The sequence below is a fragment of the Coturnix japonica genome, chromosome 15, assembly GCF_054131305.1.
Source record: "Coturnix japonica strain WE chromosome 15, WE-NBRP24, whole genome shotgun sequence".
NCBI classification, from domain to species: domain Eukaryota; kingdom Metazoa; phylum Chordata; class Aves; order Galliformes; family Phasianidae; genus Coturnix; species Coturnix japonica.
In genome coordinates this window covers 13,931,276-13,953,886 of record NC_140677.1, presented here as the reverse complement: position 1 = coordinate 13,953,886, position 22,611 = coordinate 13,931,276, and the positions used below count along the sequence as shown (strand labels likewise).

The following is a 22,611-nucleotide window of genomic DNA, read 5'->3' as shown; positions in this document are numbered from 1 at the left end:
CCTTGAAGATCACTTTCAATAACCCTGCTTTTTCCTTTCAGAACTTTACTGTAAGGACAAACAAAAACCACCCCAGCAATCACCTCAGACTGTGCAGAGTTAACTGCACAGGGCAAATAATACAAGCAGGGAAGAGACCATCTTTAATGCATGCAGCTCTCAGAAACTTACCACAAAGTTTTAAATATTCCTACTGTACCTGATTGTCCTGACAGAAATGCAGTATTTCCACATCAGATTCCACATTGCACTGCCATCTCCCTTCATGACCTTCTCTGAAGTGTTTGCGAAGTTAAAAGGATTCCAAGTAACGTAAGAAAGAAGTTTAGCAGCACACGACAAAGTTAGTCCAAGGTTCACGCAGCAGCCAAGCTCTGATTCACGATTTCCAAGTGATTCCTCTGACTTCCACTCAGATGAACTCAGAGAGAAGCCAGCTCTCCTCATCTGAAGTCTCGAGTTACTCCTTTCTTCATGATTTACAAGACTCCTTGTTTACATTATTTGAAAGCCAGAGACGATTATTAGAGGCTGTTCAGAAAGCTACATATAGTGTTGCTCCAAGTTGGCAAGAAAGCAAAATCTACCTATGAAGCATCTACACAAAGTTATTTTAAATTATTCCACTTGAAAAAAGAAAAAACAAAAATCAAACCAGTCCAGCACCAAGGCCTTAGCAAGTCACTTACTGGAGCTGTAAGACACACTAAACACACACTACATCACATTGCTGAGGCTGAATAAATTCCCAACTGTTTGCAAGATTTCTTGGGCGCTGTAATAAACTTTGGAGCGCCAAAAGAAGTAATGAGTCATTTTCCAAAGTTGTGTTAGAACAGTTATGATTTCAGTGGTTAATGTCAGCTGTGACATGAATGACCTAGACTACAAATTACATAAAATGACAAAATCTGATTTAAAAGCCCCAAACTTCTTCACTGCGTACGTAGTGTGGTCTAACTGCATTGAAACCTCACAGATAGGTACATGGCAATTGGATTTTCTTTTTGTGTCAGTATATAGTCCTCAGAAAGATTCCAAATCCCACACTTGGCACAGCACAATTTCTCAGTGATGGCAGGGATTTACAAGCAATATTAAATATCCAGCTTAAATAAAAAGTACCAGCACTAACTTTGCTCTTGGTTTTTGGAGGATTATGTTGAAGTGAGCTTCATTTATCACCAACAGTTTCAACTGAATTTAAACCTCAACAGACACATTTGGAATCCCCCTTATAGAATTATTATTTTTGTTGTCAGCATTGCTATCGTTTACTCACTGAAGGATGAGCCCTTGAAATTCTGCCCTGATTTCTTCAAGACCACCCAGACAGTCAGTGTTGTTGTTATGACATTACAGCTTCCTGAGCCTTAGCTCAGCCCACCAGACTGCAATTCTCTTAGAGGTCAATAGCACAGTTATCAGGGCTTCTTCTGGATCAAAGACATTAAATGCGTGTTTATATTATAAAACTTAATTAAGCAAGAAACTATGTTCATGTTCCTTCTTGATAGAACCGGACGCTTTTGCAATTAAATGCCTGTTTTCTGCCGCGTAACTCCATTCTGTATAAGACCATTTTATCTCGGATCTCATGGCCAGTACCACTAGGCTGAGATAGGCTCCATTTCAGTGATTTTCTGACAATGACTTCAGGAATAAATTACTGACAGCTCATAAAAAAGTTAGAAAAAGTTCCATGGCATGCTGCACATTCTACATCAGTAGAATTAATAGAGAAAATATTACATTAGGAAACTTACAGATCTGTTCTTGCCATAATCTGTGAGATACACTTTAATGATGGAAAAAAGCCATGCAAGTTCTGGCAGACCAGCTGAACTCAATCACTTTAACTTGCAAATATGAGAGAAAAAGTGCAAGGAAAAGTATTTCTTACCTTTGTAGGAGGCACTCTTGGAGTACTTGGTTTACTATAAACAAGCCCATTATATCTGAAGTATTAAACTAACAGTGGTTTATTTTCAAGGTAGCATAAAAGTACCACACATGCTAGTTGTGCCAACTATACCTATTTCAGCATCTATTTCATACATCAGAGTAATTGCTGTTCCTGCACTACACATTCATTGATTCATAGTCAGCTGTAATATTTTGACTCTACCAGCATCCACAGAAATATGATTTTATCTTTCTCTAAGAAATAAATAAGGGCAAATATCACACTAAGATCTACAAAAGCTTTTTAAATACAGGACTATTCATCACCAGCTTCATTTAAGTTTCTAGCATTTATGCACATCTAATGACCAAATGAATCAAAGTGATGTTAGAGCATCATCAGATAAAGCTGAGAAGCAGCTGTTTTTTTTGCTTTCTTTGCTCTTTTATATGAGCTGCAGCTCTTGATAGCATGGATAGATCCATGGAACAGCAAACACTGTTTCAGCTGAGTTTGTTCACTAATTCACAACATTGACCTAGGCAAATCAAGCTAGTCCGCCTCCAAGCAAGCATTTACTCTGCAGGGAATAGGAAGCTCAAAGCTGGAATAATTTAGAACTGATAGGCAACCCGCAAAGACAAAATAATGTACATCCAGAAAACGCTGAATGCTGTGCAAACCATATAACAAGCTGACAAATCTAGTGTTTTGGTTCTACAATTAGTACTTGGGTGCAGATTAATGCTATTTATCCTGGTGTAAACATGAGGAATAGGTTACTCTGAAATGCTGCTGGAAATGACAAGGCACATTGTAAGGCTTCATGACAGCAAGGAAAGCAGTGCTAGATTTGACCAGCTGCAGGTGTAATGTTATCAGCCACAGCAGATGATTTCTGTATGTGCACAGATGTGAAGAATGAGTGATTAACTAAAGCCTATGGTTCATTCTGTCTCTCTGATGGGCTGCCTTTTCTGAAAAGATCCCTTTCACAGTACGATTACCACAGAGGTAACAGAACAGATACGAAAGAGGAAATTGACTAATAACTATTTCTTACTCTTAAGGACAGTCTTATTTGGGAATGGAAGAACTTTGCCAGGAGCAGTAAGACAGAACATCCCTTTTGTCTGAGCTGTTTACGTTCTTTTCCTTTGTTCACAGTGACATTACTGTGCCTGAAACAAGACACAGATTAGCATATCAAATGATTTCACTTTTTTGAAGCCTTGTTTGCTTTCACTGTAGGACAAGTCAAGATGAGCCCCAGCACCGCAGGGGTGTTTTGGCATCATGTCTGCTTTTGACACAGATTTTCCATTTTGTACAACAATCATAATCTATTGTAATGATTCCAGCTACAATTTTCTCCCATACTCACACATTTGGCCAAGCAATCACAGCCAATGCAGACTGTGGACTGGTAACAAGGGCTATTTGGAGACAGATGCTGCCTGGCTGGTTTATTATCCCTCTTTGGGTGTGGCAATAAAAACTTCAGTTATCTCTTCCCCTTGAAATGAAACAACAGATTCCATTCGTAGGACATCACTGCACCCACCCAGTTACACTGTGCATGGAACCATGCTTTGTATGAAGCAGAACTCCCCAAACAAATATGCTTAGTTTGATTCTTTGTTTTCCCTTCCCATGATATTCCCTGGAAACCTTTACTCAATTAGTCTTGCCTGCAAGTCATCTACAGCACAACCCTCCCCCACAGTGGTGTCCTGCTATCAGTGTCTGTTCTCAGCTGTCTCCATACTACCAAGTTGCAACAGGAAGCTGTAATGAGTGGCTCTGCCGCATTCCCACTTTAGTACATTGGCTTTTCCAAGGCCACTCATCACTTTAAGTGTTTTATTTTCAGTGGATTAATGAAGTGCTGTCCTCTGCATCAGATGATCATGGTGTGCCTAGATTTTCCCACAAGTTTACTTCCATATTTACGCACTGAGTGGGCACACCAACCCTCTTAGAGCTGTATTTCATGGTTTATAACAGGTAAAATAATTCCAAACTTTATAAAAAAACCCACTTCTTCTAAGGAAGAAACCTATAATTCTGGCAACTGGTCATTCAGACAAAGGCAGTGCTATGATACCAGCTTTCCCAGGTGGCTTATATGGGCTCACCCAACAGCTGAGGCAGCCAAAATGTGTCTGCACTGGGCTATCCCTGCCCCTCCCACAGGCAGTTCTGCCTCTTGCAAAGCCAGCATGAAGGGCTGCCTACTTCACTGTCCCAGCTGCTATGTGAGCAGGAGCTGAAACTGCTGATGCAGGTGAGCTTGCACCACGACCACCTGAAAGAGCTGAGACAGACACACTGGCTTTGCTTTGCTGAGTGCCCACAGCTGGAGCAGGGGAATCAAAGCAATTGTTTTGGGATTGTTGTCCTTCCTACTGGAAATAAACTCGCCAGAAGTTCTCACAACTTGGCACTTAAAAGCACCTACCAAATGTTTTAGTAACAGTACTATGATACTTCCAATGGTTTTTATTGCTAAAAAGAACCCAGAGTCACTTTAATCTGTAAAAAGGCAATGTTTTCTTTAATAGAGGAAGGGATTTAGATATAATACAATGACTACATTTCTTCTTTTGCCTCCACTGGATTTTCTCTCCTTGCATTTAAACCTTCTTTTTCTAACTTCTTAGACATTCCTAAGGGCATACAGAACACAATGTTTTCTGGGAGCTTACAGCAGTGTCAGACACGTACGTCAGTCAGCACGGTTTTGGCATTTTGCTAAAGGGCATCTCGGCCCCACAAGCTGGCAGGCCTGCGCTGCTCAGGAGCCCTCCAGCACCCTTCTAGCTGAATCTACAGATAGATTCTCTTGTGCCCAGGCCTCCACCATACTCCCAGAGCCCTTTTCTGTGACTTAATCTTGGAAGACTATCAAAGGAAGCTCAGAAAGCTTCCAATTCATGTAGGCTCATAGCCAGATGCACAATTAAAATGTGACAGCCCCAGGGTCTGCCTATCCATCAGATGCATCTAAACACAGTAGAGACCAGACACTGAAAGAGTAAAGCCTGGCACACAGCGGGCTCTCAAGGGGTGCAGCTCAATGGCAGACATTGCCAACTACACATCTGCGGGAGTCCCAGAACACATACCAAGGTTCTTCAAAGTCCTAACACAAACCTCACATTGTGGAAGGTAGAAATCTGCACAAATGTAAAGAATGCAGAACGTGATCACTCCGAGTTGGTTCCTGGGTGAGAAACGCTTTGGAAAGTACTGACACTCCACTTACCACAGAGGCAGAGAAAGGACACATATGCAAGGAACCACCTCCATTCAGAAATGCAGATTATCAGTTACAGCAGTGGTGACAGAAGACACCACACAGCCCTTTATATCTGCACTGGATTTTTGGCAGTTGGCAGTATCAAAGTCCCACAGCAGACTTCAGTGAAGTCAGGGCATGGAAATGTAAGGGATCCTGAAAGATGGCTGCCCACTGCATTGGAAAGAAGAACATCCCAGAGAGCTAAGAAAAATTAGGAGTGTGAATAGAAAGCGTATGGACAAAACAGCTTGAACACTTATGAACTCTTTCAGATAGGTGGTAGCGTTAATTACATTAAAATGAAGGCTATAACCAGAATAAAAAGTATTGGGGTGTTTTAATTTATTGGCTTGAAATCACTGCTTCCCTGAGTGTAGGCAAGGCATTTGTATATGTCAAACATACATACAAATATATATATTTTTAAAATTTATTCAATGGCTTCCTTTTTTATGCTGAATATGGGAATGCTGCAATCTGCCATTTTTGCTGGCTGCCCTTCAGGAGGATGTTGGATTTGGGGGATAAGGAGGAGGAGAGAATTGTGTGCTCTCAGCTGCTCTGTGTTTGCATAAACACTGCCAGCATCAGCCTCCTGGGAGAGCCGTGCTATAGGCACTGTGACTCAGCCCTGCTCTGGATGAAGTCACTGTCAAGTGGAAGCAAACTATTTGTTTCTAACAACATATATGGTGAACTCCAAATGCAAGTTCAAGACAACTTCAGTTACTTATCCCACACACTCTGCTATTATTTTGTTCAAGACAGATTGCAAAGGAGCTCATAGTTCAAATGAGAGCCAGAAGTAAAGCAAACCAGCTGACATCACTGTCAGTGTGAGGAAAAGAAATCCTTGCTCTCATGAACAAGAACACAAAGATTTATTTTTCTTGCTTGCTGTTGGTGAGATGTTACCACTGTACAGGTATTGTTTCTGGGGATATTAAGATCACAAAAGGTAAATAACGTATTGTCAGCCTTCATTAACTGTTATTTCAAATAATGGATTTAAAAATTGTGTTCTCTTTACATAAGAAGTAGCACACGATGACTGAGACCTGTATCTGTAGCTTATGCTGTGCTTTACTTAAAGGAAGCAGCCTGCTCCTTGCCTGCCAGCAGCTGTGTTGTCTGACACATCTGAAGCCACCCCACATCATCTACAGGCAAAGTCCGTGCTGTCAACACCAGAGGCGAGGAACAAAGACTATCAAAGTACTTTTTTTAAAGGAATTCTTTTTGACAAAGAGCTTAGAAGACAATCCTGACATAGATCACTTAAAGCACATATGCTATCGTTGAAACTGCATTTAAATCAGAGCTGGCTATTCATTTAATAGCTTCAAACGCTACAAATTTGTCTTGGATAACAGAGTAGCAAAAAGGATGAGCTGAGAGATGCAGGTGCCCCACAGAGATTGATATTAGAGGGGCTTAACCAGCTTCTGAGACCCAGTCCCTTTGTGACATTCTGGTATAGCAGCAATAAGCTGTTCCTGCACCGGAAATTTATGAAAGTGTTTTCACTTATTATCATCACTGAAACATCCAAGTGGGACTGAATCATACACCAAAATATAGACCTGCTCTTGCCTGGAGATGGGCTTAAGCACATGATTCAGTCTATCCTGAATCACAGTGCTGGAATTGCCAGTCCCAACTAAAGACCAGCAGAGAATTCCAGCCAATCCCTCTTCAAACAGCCTGCCATCCCTCCCTATCTGACTCCATTGGGGTGGCTGGAATCAGAGGCTTGCTGGAAACACCCAACTGCTCTGTAAGGGACTCCTGCCTCCTATAGAGTGAGCAAACTGTAAAAAGGGAAAATGGAAATGGAGAGGTCATTTGTAAAAAAAATGACTCGTTAAAATAAATAAATAAGTAAAAATGTTCTCATCTTTTAAAAGCATTGCAAGAAATGAGAGGAAAATCCTGGAAGAAAAAAAATCCCCCTCCCAGAGTACAAGTTACAATCGCCTTCACTTTCAGACACAATTCTTCTCACCTTATTGCTTTCTCTTTAATGCAATACTAGCAGTAACAGTTTCCCACATGGACCATTACACACCAGCTGGCAGAAGCACAGCACGATGCATCTCCCAGCTAGAGAAATCTTCACTTCCACACGTTAAATCCAAAGTCACATGATTTTATAATAATTCGCCAATTAAGCATGAGACATTCATCCTCAAAATCACACAGAAACCCTACAGTGATTTGCTCATCTTACATTTAATCTACTATAGAAATTCATCTCCATGCTTCTGGTATTTGTATTCAAAGGATACCAAAACCCAGCACATGATGGGCTATAGCACTGACCAACACACAGCCACTGCTGCGTGTTGATTTCCATAAATTAATGAATTAACCAAACACATCATACAGTTTCTGTAATAGTTCTTCCTCAATGTCCCCAGACCCTGCACTGGGATCCACTGTCTGGTTCAGGCAACAGGCACGATCCCATAAGGCATCCCTGAGTAACAAAATCCAAAACCACAGCTTGACTTCTGAAATACAGCAGCATGCCACAGAGCTTCTGAACTGACAAGAAGCATTTACTGTAGTTCTCACCATTGAGTACAACTGAAATTTGAAGTCATGTTCTGCTCAGACAGCCCACAAAAGGGAACAGAAGAGCAGTCCCATTGCTTGCTATGCCGGCTGTCTGTGCCCCACTGGGCTGGGTGAGTGCACGAGTAGCAGGCAGAGCTCACAGGGCAGAGACAACCCATAGCAGCAGCAACACACCTTGAGTGGGCTTTTGTACATCCTCCCCACACCTGCCCTGCAGTCACCTGCTGTTATACCACCACTTGCACACTAGGAAGGCCTTTGAGCTCAGTACTGCTTCCCTGGCACTGCACCTCTGCACACGTGGCTGCGGCCAATTCCGGGTGACATTGGTAGCAGAAGGAGCATCATGCAGAAGTGACTGAACTCTGCTCCTGTCTCCACTCTCTGGCACTTGTTCTCCCCCTCATCCAGGTGGAACAGAGGGCAGGCAAGAACCCTACGTCATATGAACAATTCATCAAGTAAGCCTAACATGAAGGAACTCTTCATTGAGTCCTATTTTGGTTATCTTATTTCATACATAAAAGAGGAAAATGCATGCACACAAGACAATTTTGGCTCTTGTCCAAGAGTGTCAGCTTACAACAACTACTGACAGAAACTCATTCAATCTAAAGAAAGTGTTTTTTCTTCTTTCCATTTTAAGTGGTCTTTCTTGCGTTTTGTTTCTTTATTCATTCGATACCATTTGCTTTTCACACTCGTTAGTCACTCTGCCTTTAATCAAGAAGTTATTCTGTCTAAAATGTAAGAAAGTTGAAACTTTAATTCTCCTTTTCTCAGAATGACGAGAATAAAGCGTTTCTATCTGATATTTAAGTGCTTTGACTCTTCTTACTTCTGTTCATACAAATGCACTCCAGGAGGAGAGTTCAAATACATGCAAGGTTTCATGATAAACAAATTAACTGTCTGGAAGGATGCAAATGGAAAGTCCTTAGGTACTGCAGGGATTTCCATTAGGAGATGCAGTATAACCCTAGGGTAATTCATTTGCAACAAAGCTGGGAGGTTGCCAGGAATCCGAAACATAAAGCTTGAGTTTAGTTGTATTTACTCACACCAGAACAGTCTGCCTATATTTCTTATTTCACATGGATTCTCAGCAAGGAGGATATGACAACAGGCTGGGAATAGGTTGGAACTTTTTTTTTTTTTTTTTTTTGGCCTAAAAATGAAACTTGTGAAAAGCTGTAATAGTATAAAGCTATCTTTTGAAACTTCAGCAGCCAATGGTCACAGATGAGGGTCCTATATTACTCAATGCCAGAAAGTGGGGGCACCCCTTAAACCTTGAAAAAGATTGGAATGGTTCCCTTCTCCAGCCTCCAGTCACTGCATGAAAAATTCAACTGCAATTAGCATTTAGTACAAAGCACTTTCTGTAGGCTGACAATAGATAGTCAGACCACAAAGTGTACATAGCAAGAACAGAATCCTATTTTAAATCACATGGGTTTTGTTAGCAATGAAAATATCTCCACTTTTCCCCCAGAAAATTCAGAGACCCACAATCGCCATAAGTAGCGTAAATCAAGAGCAAGAAAACAGAAGCTTAGATTAAAAAACATTGAGCTAAGTTCAGGGACGTGTTAAATGGAATTGCTTATTTTGCTGTTCCATTAAATAGGCAAAGCTCAATGCATCTGACACCCAGCGCTATTCTTTACGATCCCCTTTCACCATCAATCATTTAAGCTGTACGTCAGGCCTGCCTCACTGAAGTGCCCATTGCTCTGAATGACTGTGATGTGCGCTTTACACCAGGAGGGAAATGAAAGATAAACTATTATATTACTAAATATCCCTGAAAGAAAAGAAGGACCTTTATGTTATGTAAATTTCCATGACATTTCAATTAATCTCAGTGCTATCTGCAGTCTGTAAACTACACAATACAAACTACTGTGCCCATGGATGAAGTATCAGAGAGTAAAGTACCAATCGAGTCTAAACTGAGGTGATGTGACTCAAAGTAAATGGTAAAACCAAACAGCATCCTCACCTTTCGCATCTGCATGCACAGAGACAAAAGTGGTTGATAATGAAAACAATAAAAAAGGACCTTTACAACCTTTGTCACAAGTTCTGATTAATTCCCTACCACTCCCTTTTCCTGTGTATATTCGCCTTTCAGCAGCAGAACAGCGTAGTGAGTAAAAGCACTGAGGGCATCATGTGCAGCAACACAGTCCCGAAAAGAATGTCTGAGTTAACGTTTTCTTACCTTTTATAGAAGCCGTGGAGAGGCTGCAGACACAGGAACTGCCAGTAATCCAAGCAGAAGGCCTTTAACTTCAGCATTTTCAAAGAACCGTACTGCAGCAAGCGGATTCTGCAGTTAGATTTTAGCACCACGAGATTGCTTTTTTGTTTTTGATGGGAATGACTTCAACCCAACTCTCCCCTTATTGCCGCACACGAGTGTTTCTAAGTGCTGGCGGTGCGGCAGCCCACGCACATGGCACAGCACCTGCACACCGCAGCACCCACTTCCATACAAAGAGGCAGCGCACAAAGGCTACGGCTCACAGACGCTCTTTGATCCTCACTGCAGTTTATCTTCCCCAAAGTGTCCGATGCCACCGGATAGCTGTTATTACACACAAATCCCGCTTCTCCTTTTGGCTATTTTAGGCCACTCGGATGGCCCTCCGGACAAATAACGTGTCTGCGTTCCAGCTAAGGCTGCAGAAAGAGCTTTGCAAACCATCCTGAGAGCTTGCAGAACTTATGAGAAGACAAGCAATTATCTCAATCAACCTCACAACTGCCTGTAATCACAGCAGCGCTATGATCCCATCACACTGGAACGGCGGTCCCCCCCGCTCCTTTTTTTTGTTGTTGTTGTTGTTGGTCAAATAAAGCAGCACACAACTCCGCTCATCAGCTCCCCCCGTGCAAATCACACCAGCCCCATTGTCTGCCAGCACCTATGAGAACTGTGGGCTCCTTATGACGGGGAAATAAAAAAAAAAAGACCAAAACCAGCCCCCAAACCCGAAGCGCAGACCCTCCTCCCCCCACCCCTCCCCACCGCTCGGCTCTCAGCCTGCAGCAGCGCTCGGCTCAGTCAGCCCGGCGGGGCGCGTTGCCGGGCAGCGGCAGCCACAGCGCTCCCCCAGCAGCGGGCAGCCCCGGCACAGCGGGCATTTGGCGGCGTCTGCCGTCGGCTACGGCCCGGCTTTAGAATCTCCGGCCAGACGTGCTAAAAGCAGAAGGCTTTTGGTTCTGAAAGAACATCAGTTTGAACTGCTGTCTTATCTTTAATAGAAGACACCCAGCCGATTCTCCCACCCCTCCGTTTTTCCCTCAGTCCCATAGCGAAGGCTCTCGCCCCGTGGGGCGCCCGGGCAGGAGCTCACGCTGTGAGCCTCATATGGGATGGCTTTAGAAGCAAAGCAAAGCACACGAGCCCTGCTGGACACTGACCATGTCATATGCCCACTGTGCTGCCAGATTCACCTTTCCCAAAAGTACACTTTGGGTGTTTGCACTTTGGTGAGGTTTGAAAGTCATCCATAGGAGCCACTGGTGGTATTGCTTGCTATCAGTAGAGGGAAAGAAATCTACACAAATAACAACAGAACCAAGGTCACAATCCAAGGAAACATCTGAAACAATACAAAACACCTTTTTTGTTTTGCTTTTTTACCATCTTTATGCTGTTTATAAAGAAGAAAACCAAACTTAACCAGAGCCCCTCAGGAGTTCAGGCACATCCAAACCCCACAGACCTATTGCAGGGCAGAAGTTTGGGACCCTTTGGATCTGATCTTACACATAGTCACCATTTAGTGCCACAGGCACCTTGCAACGCCCTAAAATACAGCTGTGGAAGGTGAGCTGAAAAGAAATTCTAAGTTGCTGATTCTTTGCTTCCTTAAAGGACCTGTCAATCCTTACTCAGGTATATTTATGCTTAGGCAACAACCTTCAAACATTTTCACTTCACAATTCCTTGTACTTCCCTAGAAACAGACTGTACAGCCCAGGATGAGTGGTGGGAATGAACTGATCACAAAGAAACACCTTGCAGGAAAAGCCAAAGAGTGCATTTCATTTACATCTTTAAAAAAAACCATCCTTAAAGAAAATTCCCTTAGAAACAATCCCTGGCCCTGCCCGGTGCCTGCACTGGCTCCCTGGGATTTCTTTCATGCCAGCAGCAGAACACTGTTGAAGTGATTCCCAAGAAAACAATTGCTCACATTTAATAAGCCAGCCCGCTAACAGTATGACACACACCGTGGGATTTCCAGCCTACTTTTCTCCCTGCTCTTTCATTCTCCAGGGTTTCAGTAGCCTGGCAGTTTTCCAGGAGGTGATACCATCAAGCTAAATGTTACATTTTCATATCAAAATCTTCCAGCCCAATGCTCTATCCTTGATATCGGCCTCTTTAAAGGGACAGTTTTACTTGAAGGGGAACTGAGCAAAAGCCCTTTGGGAATCTGTGCCTGTAGGAGAGCGCCAGCCTCCCCCAGTCTCCCTGCTGCTGAACTCTGACTTTGGCTGAGATGCTGCTTTCCCATTTTGGTGGTGTTTGATGGCAGTTACTGATTGTAATGGACCAAGAACAAGGAAACCTCATCCTCTTTTAGAACAAAACGGATGGGCCATAAAGTGTTTACCTTTGAGGTTTTCCCAATTTGAACTTCTTGAGATTCCTCAAGAAACACCTCAAAGCAGCAAGGAAGGACTTGCTCCATAACCAAAACCAGTTACTCTCAGGACCAAGGAGGAAGGGGAAAGGCACACAGAGACAGTTAACCTCATGAGACATCATCCAAAGTTTTGATACCCAAACGAGACTTCTTAGAAAACACATCTTTGACTACTCACATTGCAAAGCCATTTCTTTTCGTCCATCATACAGTTTACCAGAAAAAAAAACAAAACAAAAAAACCCTATTCGTCACCTCAATTGCTTCTATATACTGGACTTCTTGTGAGATAAAGCTGCATACCCATGGATTTTCTGACAGCAACCAGCACTGATTATACTGCACTGCATGCAGACAAAATGCTAATTAGGGCTTTTGCAAATGAAAAGCACCATGTTCTCAACACAGTCTTCATTTTCACTCGTCTTCTGTAGGAAACCAACAAAGAAAATTAAGCTTCATCTCACACTTACACCACCATAAAACTAGTTCTTTCAGAAAGGCGCTTACTGCTACCCTTGACTTAGAATTCCCAGGCCTAATAGGGCAGTAATTTCTGGCTGAGCTGCAGCTTCGGCATGGTACCATAAGTGAGCAGCATGCTGGAAATGTTTGTAGTCTAGGGGAGGCAGCACTGGCAGCAGTAAACTGAAGGCTCTGACAACCCTTTCAAAATGAGCCATTTAAATAAAAAAGGCAAGATAAAACATACAGTGTAAGTCCCAGTTGTAGGGGTGGCTGCCTTGGCAACCTGGGAGGCTGAAGCGAAGCTGTCCACTGATGAGGAAGAATGTTGTATAAAATAAACCCACTATAAGGTCAGTGCAGGAAAATCAACTTGTCTATCAAGAATTAAAGATTATGTAGCTGTAGTGCATACATTCAACTGTTATACATCTTTACTTGCATACACTCTTTATCATGATATGACAGGAAGAATCCTGAAAAATATTTCACTTGTGTGGAAAAATATTGTTTCTGTCTACTTACAGAGTACAGAAACAGGAAGCCTACAGCAAGAGATCTGCTTTCCATAAGTCCTTCCTGACTGCAGGATGGGATAATTCTGTAGCCACAGACAAGATCTTCAAGCTAATGATTCATAGGCTGTGGAGCTCAAGCATGTCATAAGAATAAGATCATGCAGTTCCCATACTTATTCCATTACATTTACTGTGCACACCACATTAAGGAGTAAGGATTGTACAAAGTATAGATAATATCAGATTTTGTGCAAATGAATAGATCCTGGAGAAGCTGCTGGTATGCTTGAAGAATACAGCAGCATGTACAGCCTCTGTATGCTGCAGCCCTTTCTTGATAGTGGAAAACAAATACTGTCCATGTGCAAGTGAATGGGAAAGTTTCCTAGGTTGTTCCTAAAAAAAAAATAAATAAGGGATGTTTTCATGTTAAAGGCTCTGCAAAACCAGACCTCTCTTTCAGGACCTTTGATGCAGATCTGGGTGCCACATCAGCAAGGATTCCTTCCTGACTGGGGAAAATGGAAAGAGAAACATGAACAGAGCTCTTGGGCTCTGCTGCACCACTGTAACACCCACATGTGATGGGGTTATCTTTATATTATTATTATATTACGCTATCTGCCTTATCTTTACCCAAGAGGAAGCTTGGCTGATAAGTTCTCTGCTTCAAAGAGATCTCCAATTTATTCAGCTTCCCCACAAATTATTAATTGCCACTTGATATTATTCTTCATTCTTGGTTACCAAACCTTTTGAAATTGCCAAAGTTTCATGAGAATAGTAAGAAATTTGTTGTTACATTTCTGAATGTCTGCTCTCTAAAGAGATCAACGCGAGTTAATCATTCTGTAACAGAAGATGATATAAAATGTGAACATCTAAAAGTAGGCGTGATACTACAGAAGACTCTCATTGGTTCAGGAATCAAAATCTATTTGGACACCAGCTGAAAGCTGAGAGAGGACCACTCGAAATACCCTGAAAGTCTACTGTGTGCAGCATGGAGATGTTTGTGCAAAACCCAGCACACATATATAGCATGCCAGTTTGTACAGGTTTTTCTCTTCTTAACGGACACAAGCCCTTTTCCACATTAGCCTTTATTCTTTATAATACTGGACTCCTTTCTCATCTCCCAACTGCATAACATCCCAACTGACAGACAGAATACAAGTGCAGCCTTCAGGGATCCAGGGGAGATACGTGATCTGTTGGGTGGGGAATCTATGCAGCGTTGAAATGAGACAAAATAAGTTATCCAGGTTACAACGTTCTGGAGAATCCAAGATCTAGAAAAGTGGTTTTAATTGGGAAAAACTTACCTTGCTGATGAAGACTGGAATTTGATGAGCACGACACAAGTACAAGAAAAGTAGCCTAGAAAATATTATTTGCTTGATACGACAGTAGATGGATTCGTATTAATATGGTACCTTCTGTTTCATGGGTCATTCAAAGAAAAATTTGCTCAGTTTTGTTACATTCAGCATAAAGAAGTCTTTAATTTTGCTTAAAAGTAATTCCCCTTTAATATTGCCTAATCACAGCTTCAGAACAGGCTTATTCCTACTTGACCTACTGAAGTCAGCTAGGTTTCACATCTAGGTTTCATGTGCTGTTTCTTCAGTTATTTGACCCTAAGAAAAAAACCACTGTTTCAGTAGACGACATCTGGAAAGTTCTTTAATGTCTCCTCTGTGGCTGTTTAATTTGAAAGTTTGTACGTGTCCTAACATTTTTTTATTCATAGTTAAAAAGCAGCACTTTCACACCCTTATTTGGTAACAAGATTTCTTTCCTGTTCTCAAAATGTTAAAGGCCTTTTCATATGCAAATACATCTATGGCCAAATTAATTTTTATGAAGACAGTTCTGCAAAACAACTTGTATGCTCAGAATCATTTATTTGCATTAGCATACGAGCATATAGGTCTTATGGAAGTGCATGGGATAAAGAGGGAAGTCTCGAAACCTCTGCTAACTTGCAGATTTTCTTTTTTCAGAAGGTGGAATATAGGCTAGAATAATAAACTTTTGTTTGAAATATAAAGAAGTGCAATCAAGGATTCCATACCAGTTTGCATCAATCCACTGCAGGCTTAAGAGTGCAGCCCACTGAATGCATACTAATGAGACCATTGACATTAGCAGCGTGCATGAAACTTTGTTTATGGGGCTGTGCAGCAAGGCCAGTGGCCATATTGGTAGATACTAAGCGTTGCAGTTTCCTTTTCAGGAAAATAAGAGGGAAAAAAAGAAAATATTCACAGGTCTGTACAGAGCTTAGCAACTTGGCAACAATTAAATCACTACATCTTCTAGGTTAACACATATTTGCACTCAAACTAAAGCTACGCACTTCTTCACTAAATTTAATCTCTTATGTCTCCTCAGTTGTTCCTCATCTCCCTCACTGACATCCTCCCACAGAAAATAAAATCATTGTAAAGAAAGGTAGTGTCATAAAACCTGCTTTTCTCACAGAGATTTGTGTAGCCTGGAGTAAAGATGGCAGCAATGCTTTTCCTTGGGATAAGGTTCTCAGAACCAGGTAAGTCAAAGCAGCTACATGGTTCTTGCTCAAGTAAGATTTCAGAAAGGTGGAGGGGAGGGGAAAGCTGACCACTTCCTGCATTGTCCTGCCGCACAAAGGAACAGTATGCTGTCAAACTGGGTGCTGGGAACAACACTGCAGTCAAATCTGTATATTGTCCCCTGTGATTACGCTGAGCTGAAGATAATATTTCTCACAGGAACTTGTGAGTGTTTTTTAGGAAATGACAGTAAGGTTCACACTTCACCTTCGGAATATCATACACTGGGAGGTGAAGATAGAGAGAAGGGCCACACATTCGTATAAGCATAAACAAAATAGTTCCCAATATCGTGGTGTCCAAGCAAACTTAAAACCACACAGTGTGGAAAAGTTTACATCCCTAAAAGCTTGGAAAAGGAAGACATCTACCCAACAGGTGTCAGTTCAGGAGAAAAGGACTTGGCCTCTAATTAATCAAAGGAAGCTCACGAGTGATGCACACTTTAATGTGCAGCTATAACAATAAAACATGCAAAGTGCCCATTTGATACTCAGTGTTAACAATACTAGCATTTTTTTTCTTAACTCAGTGATCAAAGTCAAATTTCAGTCACTGTGATGACTCATGTGGCAGTAATTTCTTAACTCTTACATGTGGTTGTATGATGACATTGAGCAACCTAAAAACCAGTAGCATTTAAACAAAATGAGAACTGCTACAGAACTACCAGGAATGATCAGATCTTTTTAGCACAACTTAGGTTCATAAAACCTTGAGAGATGGTTTTGCCATGTGCACACACTAGTACGCCCTCCCTGTCCTTCAGGGTCCTTTGAGAGCAAAACCACCAGAACTGAATTTAAGTTGGAAACCCTGGAAGAAAGAGTTATCCCCACTTAAAAACAGAAAAACCTGAATGCTTGGTCAATACACCTTCACTGGCTACATAGTATGATAAAGTTATGTGATGTATAGCTAATGCAGACTGGAATTCACTACTACTATTTCAAACCTAGCATTAACAGTTGCATTACCACAGTACCTGAGCGGATCGGTGGAGATGCTGCTTCCTGTTTCCAGTGAGGTCCTGAGATGATAGCAAAAGAATAAAATTATAAAGTATTAAAGCAATTTTTTAAATTGTCTATAAAAGTAACTTTGTTATCTTCATTGTTTACAGCCATTTAATAGTACCTAGCATGACATTAAATGTAGTCGCAAAAAAACAACTAACAAACACAGAAAAAACAGCAGCTATTTCTTAATCATTAGTGAAAGAGGAATTAAAGAAGCATCTTTAGGCAAAGAGTGATCAAATGTGACTGACAGCACTTAGCTACATGAATACCTGACCACGTTGTACTGCACGCACCATTACAGTAAACACTCTCAGAACCTGCCTTCTGTTTTCAATCTTGCACTGTGTGCACTGGCAACACAATTTCAGCTCAATCCACCAGTTTCAGTACAGCAGAACCTTACAATAAACCAACATAAGCAAGTAGTACAGCCTTCAAACATCTAAAAGCTTTTCATTGTTGAAATCTTCACACCATGCAAACATCCTTGGAGCTGTGAGTTCATTCCCCAACAGATACACCTGCATGTGGTTCACTGGAACAGTAGTGCAGCTTACAGGCTTACAGTACATGCTCACGACTACACTGCTTTCATCCTCAGTACATCTGCTGAGCAAAATTAGCAGTGGCATACAACAGGGAGCTGCATGAAGCTCTCCTGTGAGACTCGTATTTGATTTTGTTCTCGTATTCTGCTCTCCTGGTGGCTTCTCTCACACCAACCAACAGATTTCTTGCATGCATTTATTAATAGAATGGTCAGCCTGCAAATCCTTGGGCTTCTTCTCTCCCCAGAAATGCAACTACAGTTGCAATGATTCCCAAAGAATTATTGCAGCAGAAATTTTTAAGATTCAAAGTACAGAGACGACTGCAACTACACTGCTATTTAAGTAGCAACAACGTGAAGCGTGGCATTACTAACTAAACTTGCTCTCAGTGTGCATGACATCAGATTTATGATAAATTTTCACATGACAAAACTGAATTTTTAGAGTAAAAAGAAAACAGCATTTCCAAAGGCCACAAGAAGATGTCAGCCAAATGAACACATTCACAATCAACTCTCCACCATTATATTAGGTACCATTTTAAATTGTCATTTGTACTTATACATTTGCACCCCTTACCCAAGCTGCCATTGGCCAACTTCTCCTCTTACAATCATTAATGTGTACAGTTAAGGATGTTCATACAATTAGCATTAGAACTGCCTTCATTATATTTACAGAGGTAATTTGTAAATCAATTGCAAACCTTCACTTTTAATACCAAGATTATGAGTACAGTTACACGCAGCAAGAGGGATATGTGAGATGAGATGGCCATGGGCACAGCCAATGTAAGGATCAGCTGCACAGGAATGGAAACAAACCATGATGCCTAAATAACTGCAGTGCAGGCAGAGATCTAAAATAGACACGAGGAGCTTTTCTCACTCAGTAATTTGTTTGCTCTCAGAGTTAGGATCTGTGAATAGCCATTCACTTTGATGGGTCGGTTTACACGTGCCAGCTTTGTGGCTCACTGTTAATTTAACAATTGGAAATTGTGAACCTAATTTCCTTATAATTAAGTTTACTGCTTAACAATCTGCTGTCCATGTGCCAACACACTCACCGGTTGGACTTTCTGTCTCGCTGTTAGCACAGATTCAGAATCTTCTCTGAGCATTTCTGTTACTATAAATAAATCCTGACGAGACTCTGTGCGCGGTGACAATGCACCATGCATAACGAAGAGATGGAAATGACACAAGGCCCCGCTGATTAGCCTCCACCCACGCAGCTTTGATTGTGCCAAGTGACACCAAGCACGTCGTGACCTCGGGGACTCCTCACACAATCACAAGGAGCAGGATTACAGCTTCATTAGGAATACCTTGTTTTTCATCAGGAATAGGCCCCCTGTGGTAAGGCTCCCCAACAAATGCATGCTTTGGTGTCAGTAGATGCAGATCTTTCTGAACACACAGGAAGAAAGCTCAGTTTCCACAGCAAAAATATCCATCTTGAGGCTGCCCCTAAACACAGCTAAAAGTGTCTGATTTTACTGAGAGTTTTCCAGATTTTTTTCCTGCTGCTGCCAACAGTGTTATGCTGTGCTGTGCCGTTAGTAACTATGTTTATGCACCTGGTAACTGCAGTTAGGAATACATAATGCCACAGATCTAATCGATTTGGCAGCTGGCAACAGAGCCATGATAGCTGATGACACACTCAGGCCCAGCAGGTCTGGTGGGTGCTGGGCAGTGCCACACCATGCAGGTCTCTGGGTTGCTGCAGGGCAAACAGGCAGAGCGCTGCCCAGCCTGGTAAAATCTCTGTGCTAGAGAACTCCCATCCACATATAGTTTGCTTCTTCAGACATATTATAAGCAGCCCAATGGGAAAAGGCTTATGACTGGCTTTCTGATGTGAATAAAATCAATATCAAACATGGGAAAGGTTACTTAAACTGGGTGGAAGTCACCAGATGGGAACAACCAAATGAATCACTGTTGCAGCGCAAGAAAGAAACTAATAATTACGCTGTGGTGAGCTGCACACCCAGGCAAAGCTGCAGCACAACCCTTAACCTGGTCACCTGCACCAACAGCCCAGCTCACCTTTGCGGGAAGCCTCAGGAGCAGGCTGATGGCATGTGGGACAAAGCTTTGTGGCCAAGAAAAAGGAGCAGCAGAGATGGGAAAAATCAGGTGTAAAATTCCATCCAGACATTTGAATTTTGGGGTACGTAAAGCCAGTTAATTTCCAACAAATTTACAAAATACCCTTAGTGCAATCACACAGCCACTCCTTTCTGTAAGCAACTCTGTAAGCAGTTTTGCATTTGTTTCTATGGAGTCTGAAAAGCTCTTCTGGTTAGGGGCAAAGGAAATCTGTACCAGTGCCACTGATGAGTCAGTTGAATGACATCTTCATACAAGTACTTAACATTTCAAAGAAAAGGCAGAGGAATCTTTGCATGAACTAGAACTAAAGCTAGCACACAGGGCTACAAATTCAGCTGGATAATTTGGAACTGATATGGTCAGCATGAAACTTGAAGAATGGGCTTAATTGCTGGTAGCAACCACTTCTTTGAAGGCTGAAAGTTACATGAAATACAGATATGTATGGCTCCTGAATTGAAGCTGCAAACTCTAAGCAAATACAAGTCATAAAATAGCTACTTCTGCAGAGTATTATGAGAGACAAAACAAATATTTGCAAGGAATCATCGGTCTAAAATTCAGACAATTGCTGTCTCACCCAATAGAATTTAGTTTTCCAAAGACACAAATATTAAATACAGTCCTGAGAATTCTGCCCTGAAGCAAAAAAAAACCTCAAGGCCACAGGCTATCACACCTGCTATTAGCACTATATATTGACTGTTAAAGTTGTGAAGTGAGCTAACCTGAATATAAAAGATGCCTAGCATCTATTTAAAAGACCATTTTCTCAATATCTTGAGCCATGACAAGATCTGGGTTTTGTGTATGCATGTATGTAGGGGGAGGTTCTTTTCCTCTTCATTTTCTTTCTTTTTGTTCTTTTGATGAAAGAGACTGTTGATTTCTGATAGGTACAAAGTCACACTTAGTGAAGATTATGTAACCTCATAGCATGGATTTCCTGACACCACACAGACAGAGAAAAAGTAGGAAATGAATATCTAGAAGAATGAATAATCTGAAATCTTGCTTTCTTCAGCTCAGATAATAAACAAGGAGTGCTATTGATCTAAGGCTTTAAACTATTCCGTATCTCAGTGTGGAACAGTGACAATGTAAAGCATTATGATATTTCTAAGATGTCAATGTGAACGCAGCAAGCACCAATGTAACAGAACTACACAGCAACTGCTCTTGCTGAGACTGGATAAGTAAAATATAGGAACTGCAGTAGTCCGGCACTGTGCCTGTGCTATAAGCCTTCTGCAGAGAATTTGTTAAACGATCTTGACTGAGCACAGAGTTATATGGAAGTTCTTACCAAGCTGTGCGGGTCATTTTGTGCAGGTCTCCGTGCTGTGACAGCTCAGTATGCCTGCTTCCCTTCCCATGGGCAGTCTCTGGTCCTTCTGGTTCAATTCTAAGCTCAGGCAGGCACAGTCCATTTCCATGACTGGAGGTGGCTACAACTGCTTCAGTCTCAGTTAACCAGAGAATAAATGAGATCATGCTATTACCTACCTAAGTGGTGTCATAGACTACAAATAACTACTTATAGTGATCAGGCATAGTGTAAACAGTCAGGAAAATTTCAAATTTAAGCCAAGATGTTCCAGCATGAATGTATATAATAATGATGGATTAAATAGTGGTAGTTGAAAAATCCACAGCTTGATCCCAAATAAAAATTGCTTAAATGTGTCATCTTTTTGGCTAAAAAGTAAAATGCATTTGAAGCATCCCAGTATGTGCAAAGATATGCTGCCAGCTGATAACTCTGGGTGGTGTGCATAAGGAGGAAAAGATGGTTCTGAGCTGTATCAAATCCCTAGTGCTAGAAGTTACATGGCATTGCTTCTTTCCAGTGCTGAGAAAAGGAAGGCAGAACAGCATATTAAAAATTTAAGATGCTGCTACATATTGCTCAATGAATAACTGCAGCTTGTCACAGTTTCTTTGTACAAGACACAAAAGAAAAGCAAATCCTTACATTGCAGCCTGGTAATGTGATATTCCACATATAAAGAACAACTGAATTGTTTGTACTCCCTAACTCAACTTCATTACATAAAAATATTTACACCTTCTTGAAGACATTCATGATGAACACTTTGTACGCCAGTACTCCCTTTAGTAGGTACAGCCAAAGCATCTAACCACAGGGGCCAGAAGAAGGTAACAAAAGGAACACTATTGGCCAGAACACACTTCTACAGATATCAAACTGAAAACTGCAGCCATAACTTTAGTCATCAAATAACCTACTGCCAAAAGCATCCCTTCATAATCTGTTTTTATTGTTGCTTTAAAATTATTTTTAATCAATTCAGTCTAAACTTTTTTCTTTTTATCCCACTGACAGTGTCTAGGAAACAAAGCCCGTCCACCATGAACATACAAACCATGAAGAAACAGATCAAGAAGCTCAGCTAGTTTTATTCATTTGAGAAGACTGTGTGAAGGGAAAATTTATTTTCTATAGAGAAGAAAAGATTATAATAAATAAAACTTACTTTGTACTTACAGACAAAACTGGGGCCTACGTTCGTACAGCAACTTGAAAGTCTAAGAATGGGGTGACCTGGGGAAGCTTCCTTTTCAATAAATGCTTTAGTTTTGTGGTAATACATTACACAGTGAAAGACAGTAGTAAAAAACAGTGATTTCTAAAAACTCCATCAGCTAGATTTGCTCCTCCAATAACATATAAAAGTTAGTGGCCCTCATGCTGAAGTCTCTTCACCTGTCTTGCGATACAGTTGGAGTGATGCCTTGCATTTAGGCAACCCAGCTGCAATGACTTTGAGTACATGTTCCAAAGGAGCTACAAAAATTCCCTTCCTTCTTGTCCTTAAAACAAGCATTTGATCACCACATTTCCCTTTGCAAGCGA

The 22,611-nt window shown here is 41.4% G+C and overlaps 1 protein-coding gene across 17 annotated transcripts in view; it reads right to left on the bottom strand.

Moving 5' to 3' along the window:
• Positions 1 to 22,611, bottom strand: part of IQSEC1 (IQ motif and Sec7 domain ArfGEF 1) — a 247,199-nt gene that overhangs the window by 108,133 nt on the left and 116,455 nt on the right. For 6 of the 17 annotated variants that reach the window (XM_032447347.2, XM_085516928.1, XM_015874690.3 and 3 more), the window contains one exon: positions 17,023 to 17,067. The exons of 6 other annotated variants lie outside the window; for them this stretch is intronic. In XM_032447347.2, coding sequence (XP_032303238.2) covers positions 17,023 to 17,067 — 45 coding nt within the window. Of the gene's footprint in view, positions 1 to 199; positions 702 to 10,017; positions 10,664 to 17,022; positions 17,068 to 22,611 lie in introns of those variants that run through there. 5 more of the 17 variants (XM_085516924.1, XM_085516932.1, XM_085516919.1 and 2 more) reach the window with 4 other exon arrangements.